This window comes from Hippopotamus amphibius, chromosome 5 (genome assembly GCF_030028045.1).
Source record: "Hippopotamus amphibius kiboko isolate mHipAmp2 chromosome 5, mHipAmp2.hap2, whole genome shotgun sequence".
NCBI classification, from domain to species: domain Eukaryota; kingdom Metazoa; phylum Chordata; class Mammalia; order Artiodactyla; family Hippopotamidae; genus Hippopotamus; species Hippopotamus amphibius.
Genome location: NC_080190.1, coordinates 47,720,418 through 47,738,461, shown reverse-complemented (window position 1 = coordinate 47,738,461; position 18,044 = coordinate 47,720,418). Strand labels below are relative to the sequence as shown.

At 37.5% G+C, this 18,044-nt stretch overlaps 1 protein-coding gene across 1 annotated transcript; it reads right to left on the bottom strand.

The window, feature by feature from the left end:
* Window positions 1–2,143: 2,143 nt before the first annotated feature.
* ZNF485 (zinc finger protein 485) lies at window positions 2,144–12,333 on the bottom strand. The gene is given in 8 exon segments (XM_057735991.1): window positions 2,144–2,775; window positions 2,778–2,935; window positions 2,938–3,308; window positions 3,310–3,457; window positions 9,330–9,425; window positions 9,897–10,023; window positions 11,698–11,784; window positions 12,277–12,333. Coding segments are annotated over 7 exon segments (1,323 nt in total). The 5' UTR covers window positions 11,731–11,784; window positions 12,277–12,333; the 3' UTR covers window positions 2,144–2,385.
* Between the last annotated feature and the right edge of the window lie 5,711 nt (window positions 12,334–18,044).

The window sequence follows — 18,044 nt, the reverse complement described above, 5'->3', positions numbered from 1 at the left end:
GAACCCTTTAGACATTCTAAGTATTGTTTTTTACATACAATGGTGGTAATATTTTCTCCAAGTCTGCTTCTATGTATTTTAACATTGTGAAGCCACTGGTCATACAAAAATTTTAAATTATTTATGTTTTTTATGGCTTCTGAAGTTTCTAATGTAGAAAGACAACTATGTTAAATGATAGAAGATACATGAACGCATGCTTGATTAAATATTTCAAAAAACACGGCCAAAGTCAAAATTTCAATTTATCATATCAATACCACTTTCTTCTCAAAGATAACAACTGTTTTAGCCTTTATTTTTCCAGATCTCTTTCAACATATGTGTGTGCACGTGCATGTATATATTCACAAAAAAAGCTTCGTTTTTTAAAGTGTAAATAAGACCATAATATATGAAAGCGACTTTTGTTTTACTTTATTTACAATGCTGTTAGTTTCAAGTTTACAACAGTGATTCAGTCATCATATATATATATACTTTTTCAGATTCTTTTCCATTATAGGTTATTACAAGGCATATTGAATGTAGCCCACTGTGCTGTACAGTAGGTCCTTGTTGCTTATCTATTTTATATATAGTAGTGTGTATCTGTTAATCCCAAATTCCTAATTTATCTCCCCCCCCCACCCCCACCCCAGCTATTCTCTTTGGTGATCATAAGTTTGTTTTCTATGTCTGTGAGTCAGTTTGTTTTGTAAATAAGGTCATTTGTATCATTTTTTTAGATTCCACATATAAGTGATGTCATATGATATTTGTCTTTCTCTGTCTTACTTCACTAAATATGATCATCTCTAGGTCCATCCATGTTGTTGCAAATGGCATTATTTCATTCTTTTTTTATGGCTGGGTAATATTCCATCATATATGTGTGTATATACCACCTCTTCTTTATCCATTCATCTGTTGATGGACACAGGTTGCTTCCAGGTCTTGGCTATTGTAAATATTGCTGCAATGAACACTGGGGTACATGTATCTTTTTGAACTAGGGATTACTGGATCATATGGTATCTCTATTTTTAGTTTTTAAGGAACCTCCATACTGTTCTCCATAGTGGCTGCAACCAATTTACATTCCCAGCAACAGCGTAGGAGGGTTCCTTTTTCTCCACACCCTCTCAAGTATTTACTAGTTGCAGACTTTTTGATGATGGCCATTCTGTGTGATGTGATACCTCACTGTAGTTTTTTGTTTTGTTTTGTTGCATTTCTCTAATAATTAGCAATGCTGAGCATCTTTTCATGTGCCTATTGGCCATCTGAATGTCTTCTCTGGAGAAATGTCTATTTAGGTTTTCTGCCCACTTTTTGATCAGAGTTTTTTTTTTTAATTGAGCTATATGAGCTGCTCATATATTTTGTAAATTAAGCCCACCAGTCATATTGTTTGCAAATATTTTCTCCTGGTCTATAGGTTGTCATTCATTTTGTTTATGGTTACCTTTGTTGTGCAAAGTTTGATAAGGTCCCATTTGTTTGGTTTTGCTTTTATTTCTTTTTCCTTGGGAGACTGACCTAAGAAAACATTTCTATGGCTTATGTCAGATAATGTTCTGCCTATGTTCTCTTCTAGGAGTTTTATGGTGTCATGTCTTACATTTAAGTCTAAGCCATTTTGAGTTTATTTTTGTGTACAGTGTGAGTGAGTGTTTTAACTTCATTGATTTATTACATTCAGCTGTCCAGCTTTCCCAATACCACTTGCTGAAAAGACTCCATTGTATGTTCTTGCTTCCTTTGTTGAAAGTTGATTGCCCCTAGGTGTATGGGTTTACTTCTGGGCTCTCTAGTCTGTTCCGTTGATCCATATGTCTGTTTTTGTGTCATTACAATGGTGTTTTGACTACTGTAGCTTTGCAGGATTGTCTGAAGTCTGGGAGGGTTATGCCTCCAGCTTTGTTTTTTTTTTCCTCATTATTGCTTTTGCAATTCTGGGTATTTCATGGTTCCATGTAAATTTCAGGATTATTTGTTCTAGTTCAGAAAAATGTCATGGGTGATTTGATAGAGATCACATTAAATCCATAGAATGCTTTGGATAGTATGGCCACTTTACAATATTAATTCTTTCCAACTTGCTTTTTTAACTTAACAAGGTATCATGGAGATATTTCTTTGGTTGTATATAGAGCTCCAACTCATTCTTTTCACTTGCTACATAGTATTCTATAGTAACTATTTCCATATAGACACTTATATAGAATAAAATATCCTTCATATATTTCACTAGTACAAACCACACCACAATGAACATCCTCGTAAGTCAGAAGTTTTCCAGGCTAGAAAGTCACAGAATATACTCGTTAAATGTGTAATTTACTGAATGTCTCCTCTTTGATGGTCAAAAAGGAATAAACTATCTCTGCATGATTTACCAAACTAACTACATTTGATGGCTCTTTCTTTGTTATAAATTTTCCTATGTCATTTGAGGCCTGAATTCTGAGGAAAAGCCTTCCCACATTCATTACATTCATAAGGTTTTTCTCCAATATGGATTTTCTGTTGTTCAACAAAACCAAAGCTATGCCTGAAGAATTTACCACATTTCTTACAGCAATAGGGCTTTCCTCCAGTATGAATTCTCTAATGTTCAATAAGGGCTGAGCTCTTCATAAAGGCCTTCCCACAGTCATTATATTGACAGGGTTTATTTCCACTGAATTTCTGATGTCCAGCAAAGGATATGTTATACCTGAAAGATTTTCCACATTTACTACAGTGATAAGGTTTCTCTCCTGTATGCATTCTTTGATAACTAATTAAAGACTTGAACTTCTCCTAAAGGATTTTTCATATTCATTATACTGATATGGTTTCTCACCAGTATGTATTCTCTGATGTTCTAAGACAGTTGAGTTATCCCTGAAAGCTTTCCCACATTAATTACATTTAAAAGTCTTCTCTTCATCATATATTTTCACATGATAAGAAGGCCTGAATTCTGAGCAAAGGCTTTCCCACAGTCACTATATTTGTAGGATTTCTGACCAGTATGAATTCTCTGGTGACTTAAAAGGATAGATTTATTTCTGAAAGCTTTTCCACATTCATTGCATTTAAGGGGTTTCTCTCTAAAATGAATTTTCTGATGATTAACAAATGTTGAGTGCTTCTTGAGGAATTTCCCACACTTAACATATCTGTAAGATTTCTTGCCTATGTAAATTTTATGATGACTTAAAAGGGACAAGCTGCTCATAAAGGCTATCCCATACTCTTTACATTTATGGGGTTTCTCACCAGTATGATTTCTCTGGTGGCTAATAAAGGAAGAATTATATTCGAAGACTTTCCCTGTATTTATAATGGGTCTTCTCTGTGCAACTTCTGCCTTCCCAATCTAGGCCTCTTTCGATCATGATACTTTCTGTTGGTTTTCCCAAATCAGATCTCTCAAAAGTATTTTGCTTTAGGGCTGACATCTTTGTTTCAAATATGTACTCTTGAACTGAAAAAAATTTTTAAATTCAAATGTTCTCTATGTTGAAATACTTAACATGAGAGCTGCACACAGATAAGAATAACATTCTGCTCTATATGACTAAAGGTTATATAAAATTAATTCATCCCACTTGTGATTCTTGCTAAGAAAAGATGGCAAGACTAAAGATGGGAGAAGTAGGAGCTAAGGAAATAGAAGTAAGTTATATTATAAATATCGTATTTAAAGAAGGCAAGAAGCACCTAAGAAGTTGGCAAGTTAGGAAAGTAACAAAGGAAACCAAAAAAGAAATAACATAAAAATGTGAGGATAAATACAACTTTGGGGAGGAAACCAAGTGTCACAAAGCAAGCCAGGATTACTAGGACAGATTCCTATAGGGTGGTACATTTGAGAACATTGTAATGTCACACTATACATGCCAAGAATTTGAGAATAACATTCCTCTGTGAAAATTTAGCAGAGAACTAACATTTAATGGTTCAGAGATAAAGATACACACACACATATATAAACATATATTTATATTTTTATTTATATTTATTAGCCTGAGGAGAAATTCCATACATCAGATACTAGAGCTAAGAATTTTTTCTTTAAGAAAATGCAAGTTGGAGGTGAAGACTGGTAATAAACAGCTCAGATCCTTCAAATGGCCTTTGATGGGATATGTATTTAATGTGAGATACTGATTGTAAAGGTAAGTGGAGGCAAATTGGTCATATAAAGATAAAGGTACTCTTATGGACACATATTCTATGACAAAGGTAACTCTGCAGAGCAGTGATGAAAAGGAGACTACATTGGCATATTGGTGGGAGGGGGAGTAAACATGAATCCTACCTCATACCACTCACAAAAATCAATTCTAAGAAGATGGTAAATCTAAATGTAAAAGACAAGCAATAAAGCTTCTAAAAGTTAACACAGAAGAATATCTTCATGAACTTGAGGAAAGGAAAGACTTATTAAACAGTACACAAAACATGATAAGAAAGGAAAAGATTAATAAAATAGAGCTCATTAAAATTAAAAGCTTCTATTCATCAAAAGGCCACTATTAGTGAAAAGCAAACCACAGAGAGAAGGGCAATACCACCTATTTTGTCAACAAAGAGTTTTTTGGATACTTCATAAAAGATGACATATAATGGCCAACAAATATTTGAAATCTCCTCCACCTCACTAGATATCAGGGATATGGATATTAAGACACAATGAGATACATGATATACCCAAAGAATGATTAACTCCAAAGGACTGACAATATTAAGCACTGACAATATTAAGCACTGACAAGGATATGGAACAATGAATACTCTCACACACTTATGGTGGAAATATACACTGGTACAAAACTTTGAAAAACTATTTGGCCTTATGTACTAAAGTTGAATATATGCATATCCTATAAAGTAGAAATTCCACTCCCAGGAATCATGCCCAAAAGAAATGTATGCCTATATGAACTAAGCACTAACATATATGAATTTCATAGCATTTGTAATTCTTAAAAGCTAGAAACATCCCAAATATCCAACCAAAATATAAGATAATTAAATACACTATTGCAGTAGTATTAAAAGCCTGGTCTCCAGATCAATAACAACAGCATCAGCTTCAACATCACCTAAGAACTTAGAGATTTTCAGTCCAAACTTCAGACCTAATGAATAAAAAAATTCTGAGACTGAGGCCCAGCAATTGTGCTTAAACATGCATTCCAATGATCCACAGAAAGGACAATGCATGAAAATGAATGAATCTCTCAAAATGTTATGCATAAAAAGCCACACCAAAAAAAATACACAGTTCCATTCAAATAAAGTTAAAAAAACGGGCCAAAATAAATTACAGTGTTAGTTCAGGGGGAGGAGGAGAGTGTGGCTAATGACTGGAAAGGATCAAGACATGATTTAGTAGAGTACTGCCAGTGTTCTATTTCTTGACCTGAGTTCTGGTTACATGAATATTCATTTTGAAAATACCAATTTAGACCATATATACATAAAATCAACTCTTCTATATATGTGTTAAATTTCAAAAAGGTTTTAAGAAAGATAAAGGAAGATTAGCTTATGACTTTCTTAAGACCTGGATCAGAGAAATCAAAATGCAAATTGCAAACTATCTAAAAAATAATGATATTAAAAACTACAATACAACCAAAACACTGCACAAATAAAACTTTATGGCTTTAAATATTTATATTACATAAAGAAGAAGGAAAATCAATGAATTAATTGATTAATGAATCAACTACAAAAGGTTAGAAAAAGTAAATAAACTTAAGGGAAAAAAATGAAAAAGGAATTAAAGATTAAAGGAACATAAAACAGTAACACTAATAAATACATCTAAGAGTTCTGTAAAAAAAATAAACCAGAGCTAATGAAGGGGGTAAAATGGAAAAATAAATAAATAAATAAATAATGTAAGAAGTCATAAGAAAGTAACCATTAATATACAGGGTAAAAGTAACCATAAATGTAAAGGATAAATGTAGAATCATAAAAGTCTACTTTGTTCAATACTATACAGATAAATTTGAGAATTTTAATTACTGGATAATTTTTAGGAAAATGTAAACTACCAACACTGTTTCAAGAGAGAGCAAAAATCTAGTTGGCCAAGTTACTATATAAAAGGAATACTGTTAAAGAAGTAACCCCCAATTCCTCTCCCCTGCTCTCTACCACAAAACACAATTTAAAAAAAAAAAAAAAAGCACCCAAATCTTCAGCTATTATGTGAATTAAATTATAACAAAGAATGAAAATAGGTAGGCACAAAAATTTTTACAAAAATTATTACAAAATTTAAATCAAAACAATGAAAACGGCCCAATGAAAAAGAAAAATGTAAACAAATTTCTTATAAGTATCAATGCAAAAAGTTAAATAAAACATTAGAAAAGAGTATCATCTACTGACATGTTAAAAGAATAACGTAATATGCCATGACCAAGTGTGGTTCTACTAAGAATGCAAAGTCATTATGATAATAAATAAAATTTACCATATTAACAGATCAAAAGGGAAAAGACAAATATCTCCATATATGATGAAAAGGCATTTAATAAAATTTGATATCCATGCTTAATTTAAAAGAACAAAAATTTCTTAACAAAAGAAGTGGATTAAATACTTCCTTTGTATAATAACATATATATATATCCAACCCAATACCAAAATTAAAATAGGAAGAATAAAGAATAAGAAAGACTGAGTTACTACTGTTACTCTATAAAGAATCTACACAAGCATTTAGGGAGGAAATATTCAACCCAGTAGAAAAAAGAAGGGAATTACTGTAAAGCATTAAAACACACACACATAAAATTCCAGTTATAAAATAAGTAAGGCATGGCAACATAATATACAGCATGGCAACTCTAGTTAATAATACTGTATTGCATATTTGTAAGTTGCTAAGAGAGTAAACCTTACAACTTCTCATCACAAGATAAAAAATGATCGTAACTATGTATGGTGGTGGATGTTAACTAGACATGTTGTGGTGAGCATTTAGCAATATATACAAATATTAAATCATTATGTTATACACTTGAAACTAACATAATGTTATATGTCTATTACACCTCAATTTTTAATAATTTAGAGGTCTAAAGGAAAAAAAATCCATTTTAAGCAAGATTATGTATCACTAATATTTTCCATGACATACAGTTATAAAAGTTTCACTGAAGATGATATAGGCAAAATGACCATTTGAGCTTCATAAGAAGGAACACTGTCCTTAAAAAACTAAAAACCAAACAAACAAACAGAAAAACTAAAAAACAGAATTACCATGTGACCAGCAATCCCACTCCTGGGCATATACCCAGAGAAAACCATAATTCAAAAAGACACATGCACCCCAATGTTCACTGCAGCACTATTTACAATAGCCAGGTCATGGAAGCAACTTAAATGTCCATCAACAGACGAATGAATAAAAAAAATGTGGTACATACATACAATGGAATATTACTCAGCCATAAAAAGGAACAAAATTGGGTCATTTGTAGAGACATGGATGGACCTAAAGACTGTCATACAGAGTGAAGTCAGAAAGAGAAAAACAAATATCGTATATTAATGCATATATGTGGAATACAGAAAAATGGTACAGATGCACTGGTATGCGAGGCAGAACTAGAGACACAGAGGTAGAGAACACACATATGGACACCAAGAGGGGAAGGAGGGGGGCAGGGACAAATCGGGAGACTGGGATTGACATATATACACTAATATGTATAAAATAGATAACTAATAAGAACCTGCTGTAAAGCACAGGGAACTCCACCTTGCTGCACAGTAGAAACTGACACAAACAACTATACTCCAATAAAAAAATAAAAAATAAATTAAAAAAACAGCAGATGCATTATCCAAGCATGTTATATGACTACTGTGGATCTTATGTACACACAAAGTTCAAGTGCAGGAATTATTCAGAGCTTGGAGGACCACAGGCTACTTGTGAATGAATCACATGAGGCCTAAGAGTTATAATCTGGGAAATTTCATAAATAATAATTGTGGTGGCTATCTTGCTAAATTTAATTTCTGCATAATGTAAAGTAAGGGTTTTGTGCTTAATAAAAATTAATTGCAGCTGTCCTTTTAGTTCTTAGGTATTAGCCAGGATATAAATTTTTAAAATGGTAGAATTGACTCAGAGTACAATGATGTTGCAAAAAGTTTTATTGACTTTCTTTACAGCTCAGCTAATACTACAGATTCAATTTATTGGTTTTGCTCTTGGAATGCCCAATTGTGAGGTGAGTTACAGTTACCTATTTTCTTGGGCTGCTCTCTGTGACTCTCTCTGCTAGCAGCTATTTATAAATAACGTCCCATGAAGTTGTAAGAGTTTACTATACATCACTCTTCACATGTCCAGGCAAGAGCTAAAGACAAATTTGCACTTAAATCTGGAGATCTGCAGAATCAATTTCTACTGCTCTATGAGAATGAGATCTTTTCATTCTAGCTCCTGGATATCTACTTTTTCATATATTCTGGTGAAATGCTCCATTCCAAGTGCTTTGAATTAAATATTTTAAATTCAACATTCCTTACCATCATGAAAAAAACAGAAATTCTATGAAACAACTTCTGCATGGTAACATTCTTTTTTAAAATTGAAATATAGTTGATTTATAATGTGTTAATTTCTAAAAGAAAAAAAAGAAATAAAAGAAGGAACACTGGCAGGATACATATTTTAGGTGAGAGAAATATCCATGTTTAAAGATTTAGAAATGAACAATGACACAGAGAAAGTGACAGACATAAATCTATGCAAAGTATATACAGAAAAAAATGAGAGCCAAGAGCAAATGATAACAGAGAAAATAAGTAAAAGAAGACTGGGGGGGAAAGGAAGAAAATGCTTCCCCATCAGTTTCTTTACCAAAAATACTAATCACCTGATAGTCTGGAAACTATGCTTATAACCGAAATCTGCCACTGCCCCACTGTATGGTCAGGTATATGGGTATTAAAACTAGAAACGATTAAATAGCCATTTGTCAAGCTAACCATGGGAGAATCTGGAAGGCATTGAGAATGCATAGAAGGTAGAAACAAAGCGTAGCCTGACAATGCCTGAAAATGGGGAGGGAAAAAGCACATAGAGACTGATTTCAAGGTGAGAAGTCATAGGCCTGAGGCCTTTGTGAAGGGAGCAGGAGTAGAAAGAATGAGAAAAATGGCAAGTCATTTGATATGAGGATGACACTAAAAGGAGGAAATTAGTGTCAACTGCCACAGCCCTTCTGCACAGACAAGGGCTCTATAAGATGAGCTTCTGACCAAGAACCCTCTCCTCACTGTTCTGTGCACTGAACTCCTGCCTCACTCACCTGCATGAGTACCTGATGGAACCTCTTGTACTTCCATCCATGGCTCTGCCCCTTGCTCCAACTGGCTTATTAGCTTGGGTTTGGAAGAGAGAAGCCTTGATCACAGAGAAAGAAAATGAACGTGACTGTGGTTATGAGCACAAGGAGTTATCCTAAACCTCACTCTCAACTTGGGGGTCTACAAAGAGCATAGATGTCAGGAAGGCCTAGAGGGTGGTATTAAGGACATCCAAATCATAGTTATAGCAATGTAGGAGGGGAAGTCAGTTAGAAAACCAAGCCCCTCTGAGGACAGGACACTCCTATTGTTGGTGTCAGATGAATGCTGGCATGCAAAATTTAGAGAACTAAGCCAGACTGCACACAAAGCTGCTCATCTTAAACTCTGTATGGCTCTGATCTTTCTGAGGGGTGGAAGGAGCATTAAGCTCCAGCCTCTAAGCCCATGCTAAAAACAAACAAACAAAAACTTCTCATTTAAGAGTACAAATAGCCCAAATCATTAACCCTATGAAAATGCAGTTGCCCAGCAGACCAATTTTGAGTCAAAGAGAAGGAAATCCTTACCCACAAACACCAGATTCCCACAGTTCTCCAGTATCACATCCCTGTACAGGGCCCATCGAGCAGCATCCAGGTGTCTCCCTTTAATCTGGGTAAAGGCCACAGTCACATCCCCAAATGTCAGTGATTCCTGTAAAATCAAATCCAATTCTGCTTAGCAAGGAACCGTTGACTCCCTTGCCCCTGAGTGAGGGAGTCAGGAAGGCCTCACTGGAGAAGGAACGCAAGACATTCAAAGTCAGCTTAAAGATGAGAAGCTGGAAAGTGAGGTGAGTCGTGACCCCTCACACTTCGATCACTGCCCTTCTCATGCTTCTCCAATATGTCTATCATGCTCCCTCCTCCAGCCCTGGTGTTTGCTCATTTATCACTTAGTAAGTCTTTGCTTCAATGTCACCTCATCAGAAAGTTCTTTTCTCTCCTCCCACCTTCTACTACTCTCTATCCCATGACCCAATTTATTTTTTTCCACAGGATTTCTTACTACCAGGCAGGATAGGTTTAGATTTATGGTCAGTATACTCTATAATGTGAGCTCCAGGAGGGCAGGGACCACTTGGGTGACTGCTGTCTCCCCAGCTTAAAGCACTGCCTGACACATGGGTATGTTCAAGGATGTGTCATTCAACAAATGAACAGAAACACTGAAAGACATGCAAAATGATACTGGCTTTATCCTAGAAATTACAGAGATAAATATATATTTGTTAACTGCCATTCATAGCAGTAACAACTTAATATGTACCAGGCACAGTGCTAAGACCTAAGATATACATCATCTCTCTAAGTTTCCACCACAACTGTATAAAGTAAATCTAGTTTACAGCTAAGAATACTAAGACTGAGAGAGTTGAAAGAACTTGCTCAAGGTCGCAGGCTGGTTGAGTGTACAGTATTAAAAAGGACCTATAAAAAGTGGCAATGAGACTATGGAGCAAACCGAAAGAAATGATTATGACATATTAAAAGGAAAAAATGTGTAAGGCTAAAAAATATGCATGCAAAAGTGTTTCAAATGAAATAATTTGATTCGTTAGGGTGACAGGAATATGGGTAACCTTAATTTTTAAAAATTTGTTACTCTTAGTTTGTATAATAAACACTCAACTATTTTACTACTTCTTTTCAAAATGCTGATTACTTCCTGTCAACTTCTCAAAGTTCTTCAAAACCCAGTTTTCTCCAGGATTAAGGCAAATTCCAGCCTGGCACTCTAGAACCTGAACATTTCCAACTTTCTCTGCTCAGTCATGGTTCAGATGTAATGGCTCCACTCATGCTGCAGCACCTTCCCCTAGTCACCCCAAACTCTTTGCAATTATGCACATGTCATTTATTCTTCAATAAGAACCATAATGATCACCACCACTACCACCACCCCACCCCGAAGACTCCTTTGATCCCTGAAAGTCAAGAGAGCACCACCATGGTTGTGTCATGTGCATCATTCATGATGACTGTAACCTATTACATCTTTTAATGCTATGTGTCTGTTTTTCATCTTCTCTGAGCTGGCAATGTCTTTGAGGCAACAGCTATACTTTATGCACAAAGTATGTTTCAGTTTCTAGCACTCTAGAAAGCACAGGTAGCAATAATCTATTGGTGAGTGGGCAGAGAGAAGGACATGAAGAAATGGCTGTGGGGAGAGGGGTCCCTTCTCTGTGGAGCTACTTCACTCCAGGATTGGCTCTGGCAGCTTGGTCCATACACTGAGCAGAGCATTTTCCAAGTAAGAGGCATAAACCCAACTTCACTTTGAAACAACGGCGATTTTTCAGGAAAAGTAAAAAATCAAACTTACCTGGATCTGGGCTCTTGGTAGACTTGGAGCCATCTGTCCCCTGAACTGTTCTCACAGGCAAGGACAAAGAATCTCAACTAAGCCAATCTGGGAAGAAGAAAGGAAATATGAGGAAGTCCCTCCATGTTCTAGAACTTGCTCTCTGCACACTGAAGGAGAACAACCCACCACCCTCCCCACTCCCCATTAAGGTAGAGAGGTGAAGGTGGTTAAGGGCAGGATGAAAAGGCAGGGAAGGCCGCCTGGAGTCTGACCTTGCAGCAAGCTCCAGGCCAAGCTCTGACTGTGAGTCAGCCAGGCACCTTCGCCAGTATATGTGGAAAGTGTCGGAGACTCAATCCCTGGGCCTCAGCGCAAGGCTTTAAACCTTCGGGGACAGCACGGCTTCTACAACGGGCCCCGCTGACACCTGCCCGCCCCTCGTAGCCCGCTCCTTCCTCAACCTGCCCCTCGGGGAAAGGAGGAGCGCACCAGGTCTCCGTGACCCAGTCCGGCGGCAGCCCTTCCCGACTGGGCTGGGAAAGCTAGGCCGCAAAGCTGCGCGGGCTGAGGAGCCGCGACCACCCTCACTGCGCTTACCACCAAGACCCACCAGGCAGCCGAGGACGTCGCTGCCGCGCTCAACTCAAACTGAGGCGGGCAAGGCCGGAAACGGAAGTGACCGCGGAGACCTCTGGGAAATGTAGTCTGCGATGCCGTCCGGTGTCTTAAGTTCTTCATCCTATGAGCACTATTGGCATCACTTGCGGAGCTTGGAAAAGTAATTGTGCCTTGGTCCCAGCTCCACAGATTTTGCATTAATGCTCTGAGTGTGGTCCTGGCATCGGGATTTTTTTAAAGCTCCCAGTTGATTTTAATATTCAGCCAAGGTATCCACTGCTAGAAACCGATTTAGATCTGCAAAACATGTTTTAGGTTACTTTGGGTGAGCTGTTTATGGTTTATACATTTGTTTGTTTCCAAGTAATCCTGTTTTGATTTCAAACAAAGAAAAAGCATGTTAGAAAAGTATAGCACCCAGAACACTAAAAATTACTTTCTCACCATTAACTGACATAGAAGATGCAACATGATATGAATCAGTTTTAACAAATGTATCATTAAAAAATTCTGCTTATAAAACCCAGCAACTTGACAGCTTAGGAAGGAAAAATGTATCTCTTTAATTCAATTAGGACTTTTTATTTAAAAGAAAATTTCTCAGAATGGGGCAATTCATTCACCAACCTAACAATGATTAACCAATGCCCCAGCAGGTACCACTCACTGTTCTAGATGCTAAGGATAAAGCAATTGTCAAGGACTCCCTCCTTGGCCAAACTTTACTCAGGATCCTGTGAGCCTTCTTCTCCCCTAGGCCTTGTCTTTGGCCTGCTGAGTCCAAATTCAGCAAAGAATCCTGCTAACCCAGTTCATCAAGAATTCCCCTACCCTTGATATCTAATCAAGTTCCTTTCTACCTCCCCCCACCCCACCCTTGATACCCAACCAATTTCTTCTTAGTAATTTTCCATTTACTCCTTCACCCTACCAGTTGGCTGTAAATCCCCACTTGTCCCTGTTGTACTGAGGGTAAGTTCAAGCTCTCTCCCTATTGCAATAGTCTTGAATAAAGTCTTTTTTGCAGGTTTTAACAAGTGTCAGAATAATTTCTCTTTAACACAGTGAACAAAGTAAATAATGTTCCTCCCCTCAAAGATCTTACATTCAAATGGGGGCAGGAAGTGAGAGATTAAACAAAAGCAAGGTAAAGAGATTGGAGGAGGATCTTATTCAATATAGAGCTGTATGAAGTGCCCTCTTTGATAAGAGATCATACAAGCAGAGTCTGAAGGAACTGGGGTAACAAGAAGGGTATATCTGTGGGAAGTCTGTTCCAGGCAGAGGAAACAGCAGATGCAAAGCCACTACAGAGTACGCTTGGTTTATTTGAGGAACAGCAAAAGGTCAATGAGGTTGGAATACTAAAGACATAAATAAAGGCCAGATCATGTTTGTGATGACTAATTTTATGTATCACCTTGACTGAGCTAAGGGATGTCCAGACAGCTAGTAAAATATTATTTCTGGGTCCATCTGTGAGAGTGTTTCCAGAAGAGATTAACATTTGAATTGGTGAACTGAGTAAAGCAGACTGCTCTCCTCAATGTGGGTGAGCAACATCCAATCTACTGAGGGTCTGAATAGAATTTAAAAAGTGGAAGAAGGGGCTTTCCAGGTGGCACCATGGTTAAGAATCTGCCTACCAATGCAGGAGACACAGGTTCAAGCCCTGGGCCGGGAAGATCCCACATGCCATGGGGCAACTAAGCCTGTATGCCACAACTACTGAGCCTGTGCTCTAGAGCCTTCGAGCCACAACTATTGAGCCCATTCGCCACAACTACCGAAGACTGCGTGTTTAGAGCCCGTTCTCCGCAACAAGAGAAGCCACTGCAATGAGAAGCCTGTGCACCGCAACAAAGAGTAGCCCCCACTCGTTGCAACTAGAGAAAGCCCATGCACAGCAACAAAGACCCAATGCAGCCAATAAAAATAAAATAAATTAATTAATTTATTTAAAAAATTAAATTAAAAGTGGAGGAAGGGAGAATTTGGTCTCTCCCTTAGAGCTAAGACATCCATCTTCTTCTGCCTTCAAACATCAGAGCTTCTAGTTCTCAGACCTTTGGATGCTGGGACTTACACCAGCATAACATTCCTCCCTTTTCAGGTCTTCAGCCTCCAGCAGGAAGTTACACCATTGGCTCCCCTAGTTCTCAGGCCTTCGGATACAGACGGAATTACACCACTGGCTTTCCTAGTTCTCCAGCTTGCAGATGGCAGATCATTGGACAGTCTCCATGACCACATGAGCCGATTAATTAATCAAATACACACACTATTTGTTGTTTCTCTAGAGAACTCTAATACAATGTTGGTCCTTTTAGTCCACTCTAAAGACACTGGCTCTTATTTCAAGTGAGGTAAGAAACCATCAGAATAAGGAGAAATTGGTGGGACTTCCCTGGTGGTCCAGTGGTTAAGACTCCACACTCTCAATGCAGGGGGCCTGGGTTCAATCCCTGGTCAGGGAATTAGATCCTGCCTGCCATAACTAAAGATCCCACATGCCACAACGAAGATCCCACGTGCCACAACTAAGATCCAGCACAGCGAAATAAATAAACAATTTTTTTAAAAGTGACTTTATTAAAAAAAAGAAAAGAATATGGAGAAACTGGAATCCTCCTTTGTTCTTAGTAGGATCATAAAATAGTACAGCCACTTTGGAAAAAGCCTGGCAATTCCTCAAAACGATAAATATAGAGTTACCATATCACTCCATCATTCCACTCCTAGATACCTAACAAAGAGCAATGAAAATATACATCCACACAAAAATTTGTATATGAGTGTACATAGCAGTGTTATTCATTAGAGCCAAAAGTGGAAACAACACAAATGTACAACAACTGGTGAGTGGATAAACAAAATATGGTATATCCAAACAATAGAATAATATTTGGCAATAAAATGAATGAAGTAGTGATACATACTACATAATCAACAAACTATGAAAATATAATGCTAAATGAAAGAAGACAATCACAAAATACAACATATTGTATGATTCCACTTATATGAAATGTCCAAAATGTCAAATTCCATAGAGACAAAAATAGATAAATGCTAGTGGATGCAGGGAAGGAGGAATGGAGAGACACTATTGATGGGTATGGAGTTTCCTTGGGGACAGTAATGAAATGTTTTAAAATTAGATAGTATTTATATCAGTTTCCTGGGGCTGCTGTAACAAAGTACCACAAACTTAAACAATAGAAATTAATTTTGTCACAGCTCTGGAGGCTAGAGGAAAAAACCAAGGTGTCAGCAGGGTTGGTTCCTCCTCCAGACTTTAGGTAGAATTCTTCCTTGACTCTTCATAGGTTCCTTGGCTTACATTCTCTGTGTGTCTCTGTCTTCATATAGTATTTCCTCTTATAAGGATAGCTAATTATATTGGATTAGAGCCCAACCTAACAATCTCATCTCAAGTTGATCACATCTGCAACAACCCTATTTCCAAATAAAGTCACATTCTGGAGTACTGGAGGTTAGGACTTCAACATATGAAGGCAGGTGGGAACACAATTCAACTCATAACTTTTAGTTTTGTGTTTTGTTCCTTAATGTTTTGACTTTAATACCCTGTAATTTATTCTTTACAGTTCACAGCTTATAAGAGATAGGCCTAAGTTTGTCTCAAATGAATAGATAAGTTTTCTGCACCATTCATTTAAAAGTCTATTCTTTCCTCCACTAAACTGAAATGCCATCATTATCTTATGCCACACTATATGGTCTCCAAAACAAAAATTGTGGGGAATTCTTAACCTCTGCTGTTTTCCAGAAGCACAGGGCTCAGGTAAAGTTCAACACTCTCACTATTAATAAGGTGTGGTTAAATAACTTATAGTAAATCCATATGACAGAATACTAGACAATCATTTAAAAAACCAATATAGATATAGATATGTCACATAAATGTGCAGACAAAATATTTTTGAGTGAAAAAGTCAGTTTCCAAGACAGCCTGTGTAGTTTCATCCTACATAATACCTCACGTAATAATGAGAAATGCCAGAAAAGTATTCAGCAAAGACCTTCCACAAGATATGACCCAACTTATGCCAAGTACTGTGCTAAACCTTCCACTTGAATTCTCTCTTTTAATCCTCAAAGCTACCCTATGAGGTAGGTACTATTACTATCCTCAATAGCAAAAACTTTCCATTATAGAAATTTCAAAATATACACAACATATAATGAGCCTCTATGTACCCATAACCCAGATTCAACAAATATCAAGATTGTGTTCGTTTTCTTTTATCTATCAATCTCCCCTCCCCTTTGATTTTCCGGATTATTTAATAACCAGGTATATACCTGACTCAGGGCATTTTATTTTATTTTTTACATTGTACCATTGTCATACTTTAAAAAATAAATAATAATTTAAGAGCCTGAATATGCAAATGGACAACGGCAAAACCACATATAAAAACAATCTGCAGGAACCAGCCCAGCAAACCAACCCATTATCTACAGTAACTTAGCCCAGGAAACCAGCCTGCTATAAGTCAGACTTGTAAGAAGTCAGATCACCACCTCTAGCACAATCAGCCCAGGAAGACAAACTATCAATCACCCCAAAATGTCTGGCCTTGATTAAAAACTAGCACTATCCCTAATTTTTGTCCCCGCTTCCAACTTAGGACCAACCAGGGAAAACCAAATATACTCCCCTAACCAATCACATAAGATGCCCTCTTCTAGTCAGCCCCCTCTGCTTTCCCTTCGCCAACAACCTGCAAACAGGATGCATCTGAAGCCATTTCCCTGTTTTCCACTCTAAAGCTTTCCCACTTGGCTGCCTGCCTTTGAGTCTCTGCCAAAATGCAAATCACGGTGGCTGACTCCCTTGCCATTAGCAAGCTCTGAATAAATAGCTTTTGCTTATTCTCATGTGGTCTTTATTTTCCCCACAAATCCTTAATATCTAATATCCAGGCCATGTTCATATCTCCCTAAGTGCCTCACAGATTTTTCTACCTGGTTTGTTTGAATCAGATAGGGGAGCCCTTCAAGTTGGTCCTGGGTCCTTATGACATGATAGTAGTCATCTCTGGCACTTCCTTGCTCTCTGGCAGACAAGCTGTCTCAGGCTAACGCTATGCTTTGCCATGAACCAGCCATTTCTCCAGAGAGCCCTGGCTTCTTCAGTTTTCTGTAGTTGTGTGGATTCGTCCACAAACTGGAGCTTGTGGAGGAGCCTGTGGAATCTTAGCCCAGATTCAACAGTGTTCTCAGCCTCTTGCCGAGAATTCCACTCAGAACGGGGGGCTAGGATATTCATTGGCAGTTTTGAGGTTCTGGGCTCCACCATCCTCACTATCTCAGTGCAGCTGCTGGACCTGGTGGTGGTTTGACCCGACCCATTCTGGCATTTGAGGGTAGACCCTGACTCTGGTTTTGTTGAAGATATTGTCCAGTGGGGTGTTTCTCTGCTATCCTAGTGACTCAGCCCATTTTCATGAGTGATTTGGGGAGATTCAAAACCTCTGCTGCCAGCAACATGGATGGACCTAGAGATTATCATACTAAGTGAAGTCAGAAAAAGAAAAAGACAAATACCACATGATATCACTTACATGTGAAATCTAAAATATGACACAAATAAACTTATCTACGAAACCCCCTTGTGGTTGCCAAGGGGTAGGGGGGAGGGATGGATTGGGAGTTTGGGATTAGCAGATGCAGAGTATTATATACAGAAGAACAGCAAGGTCCTACTGTATAGCACA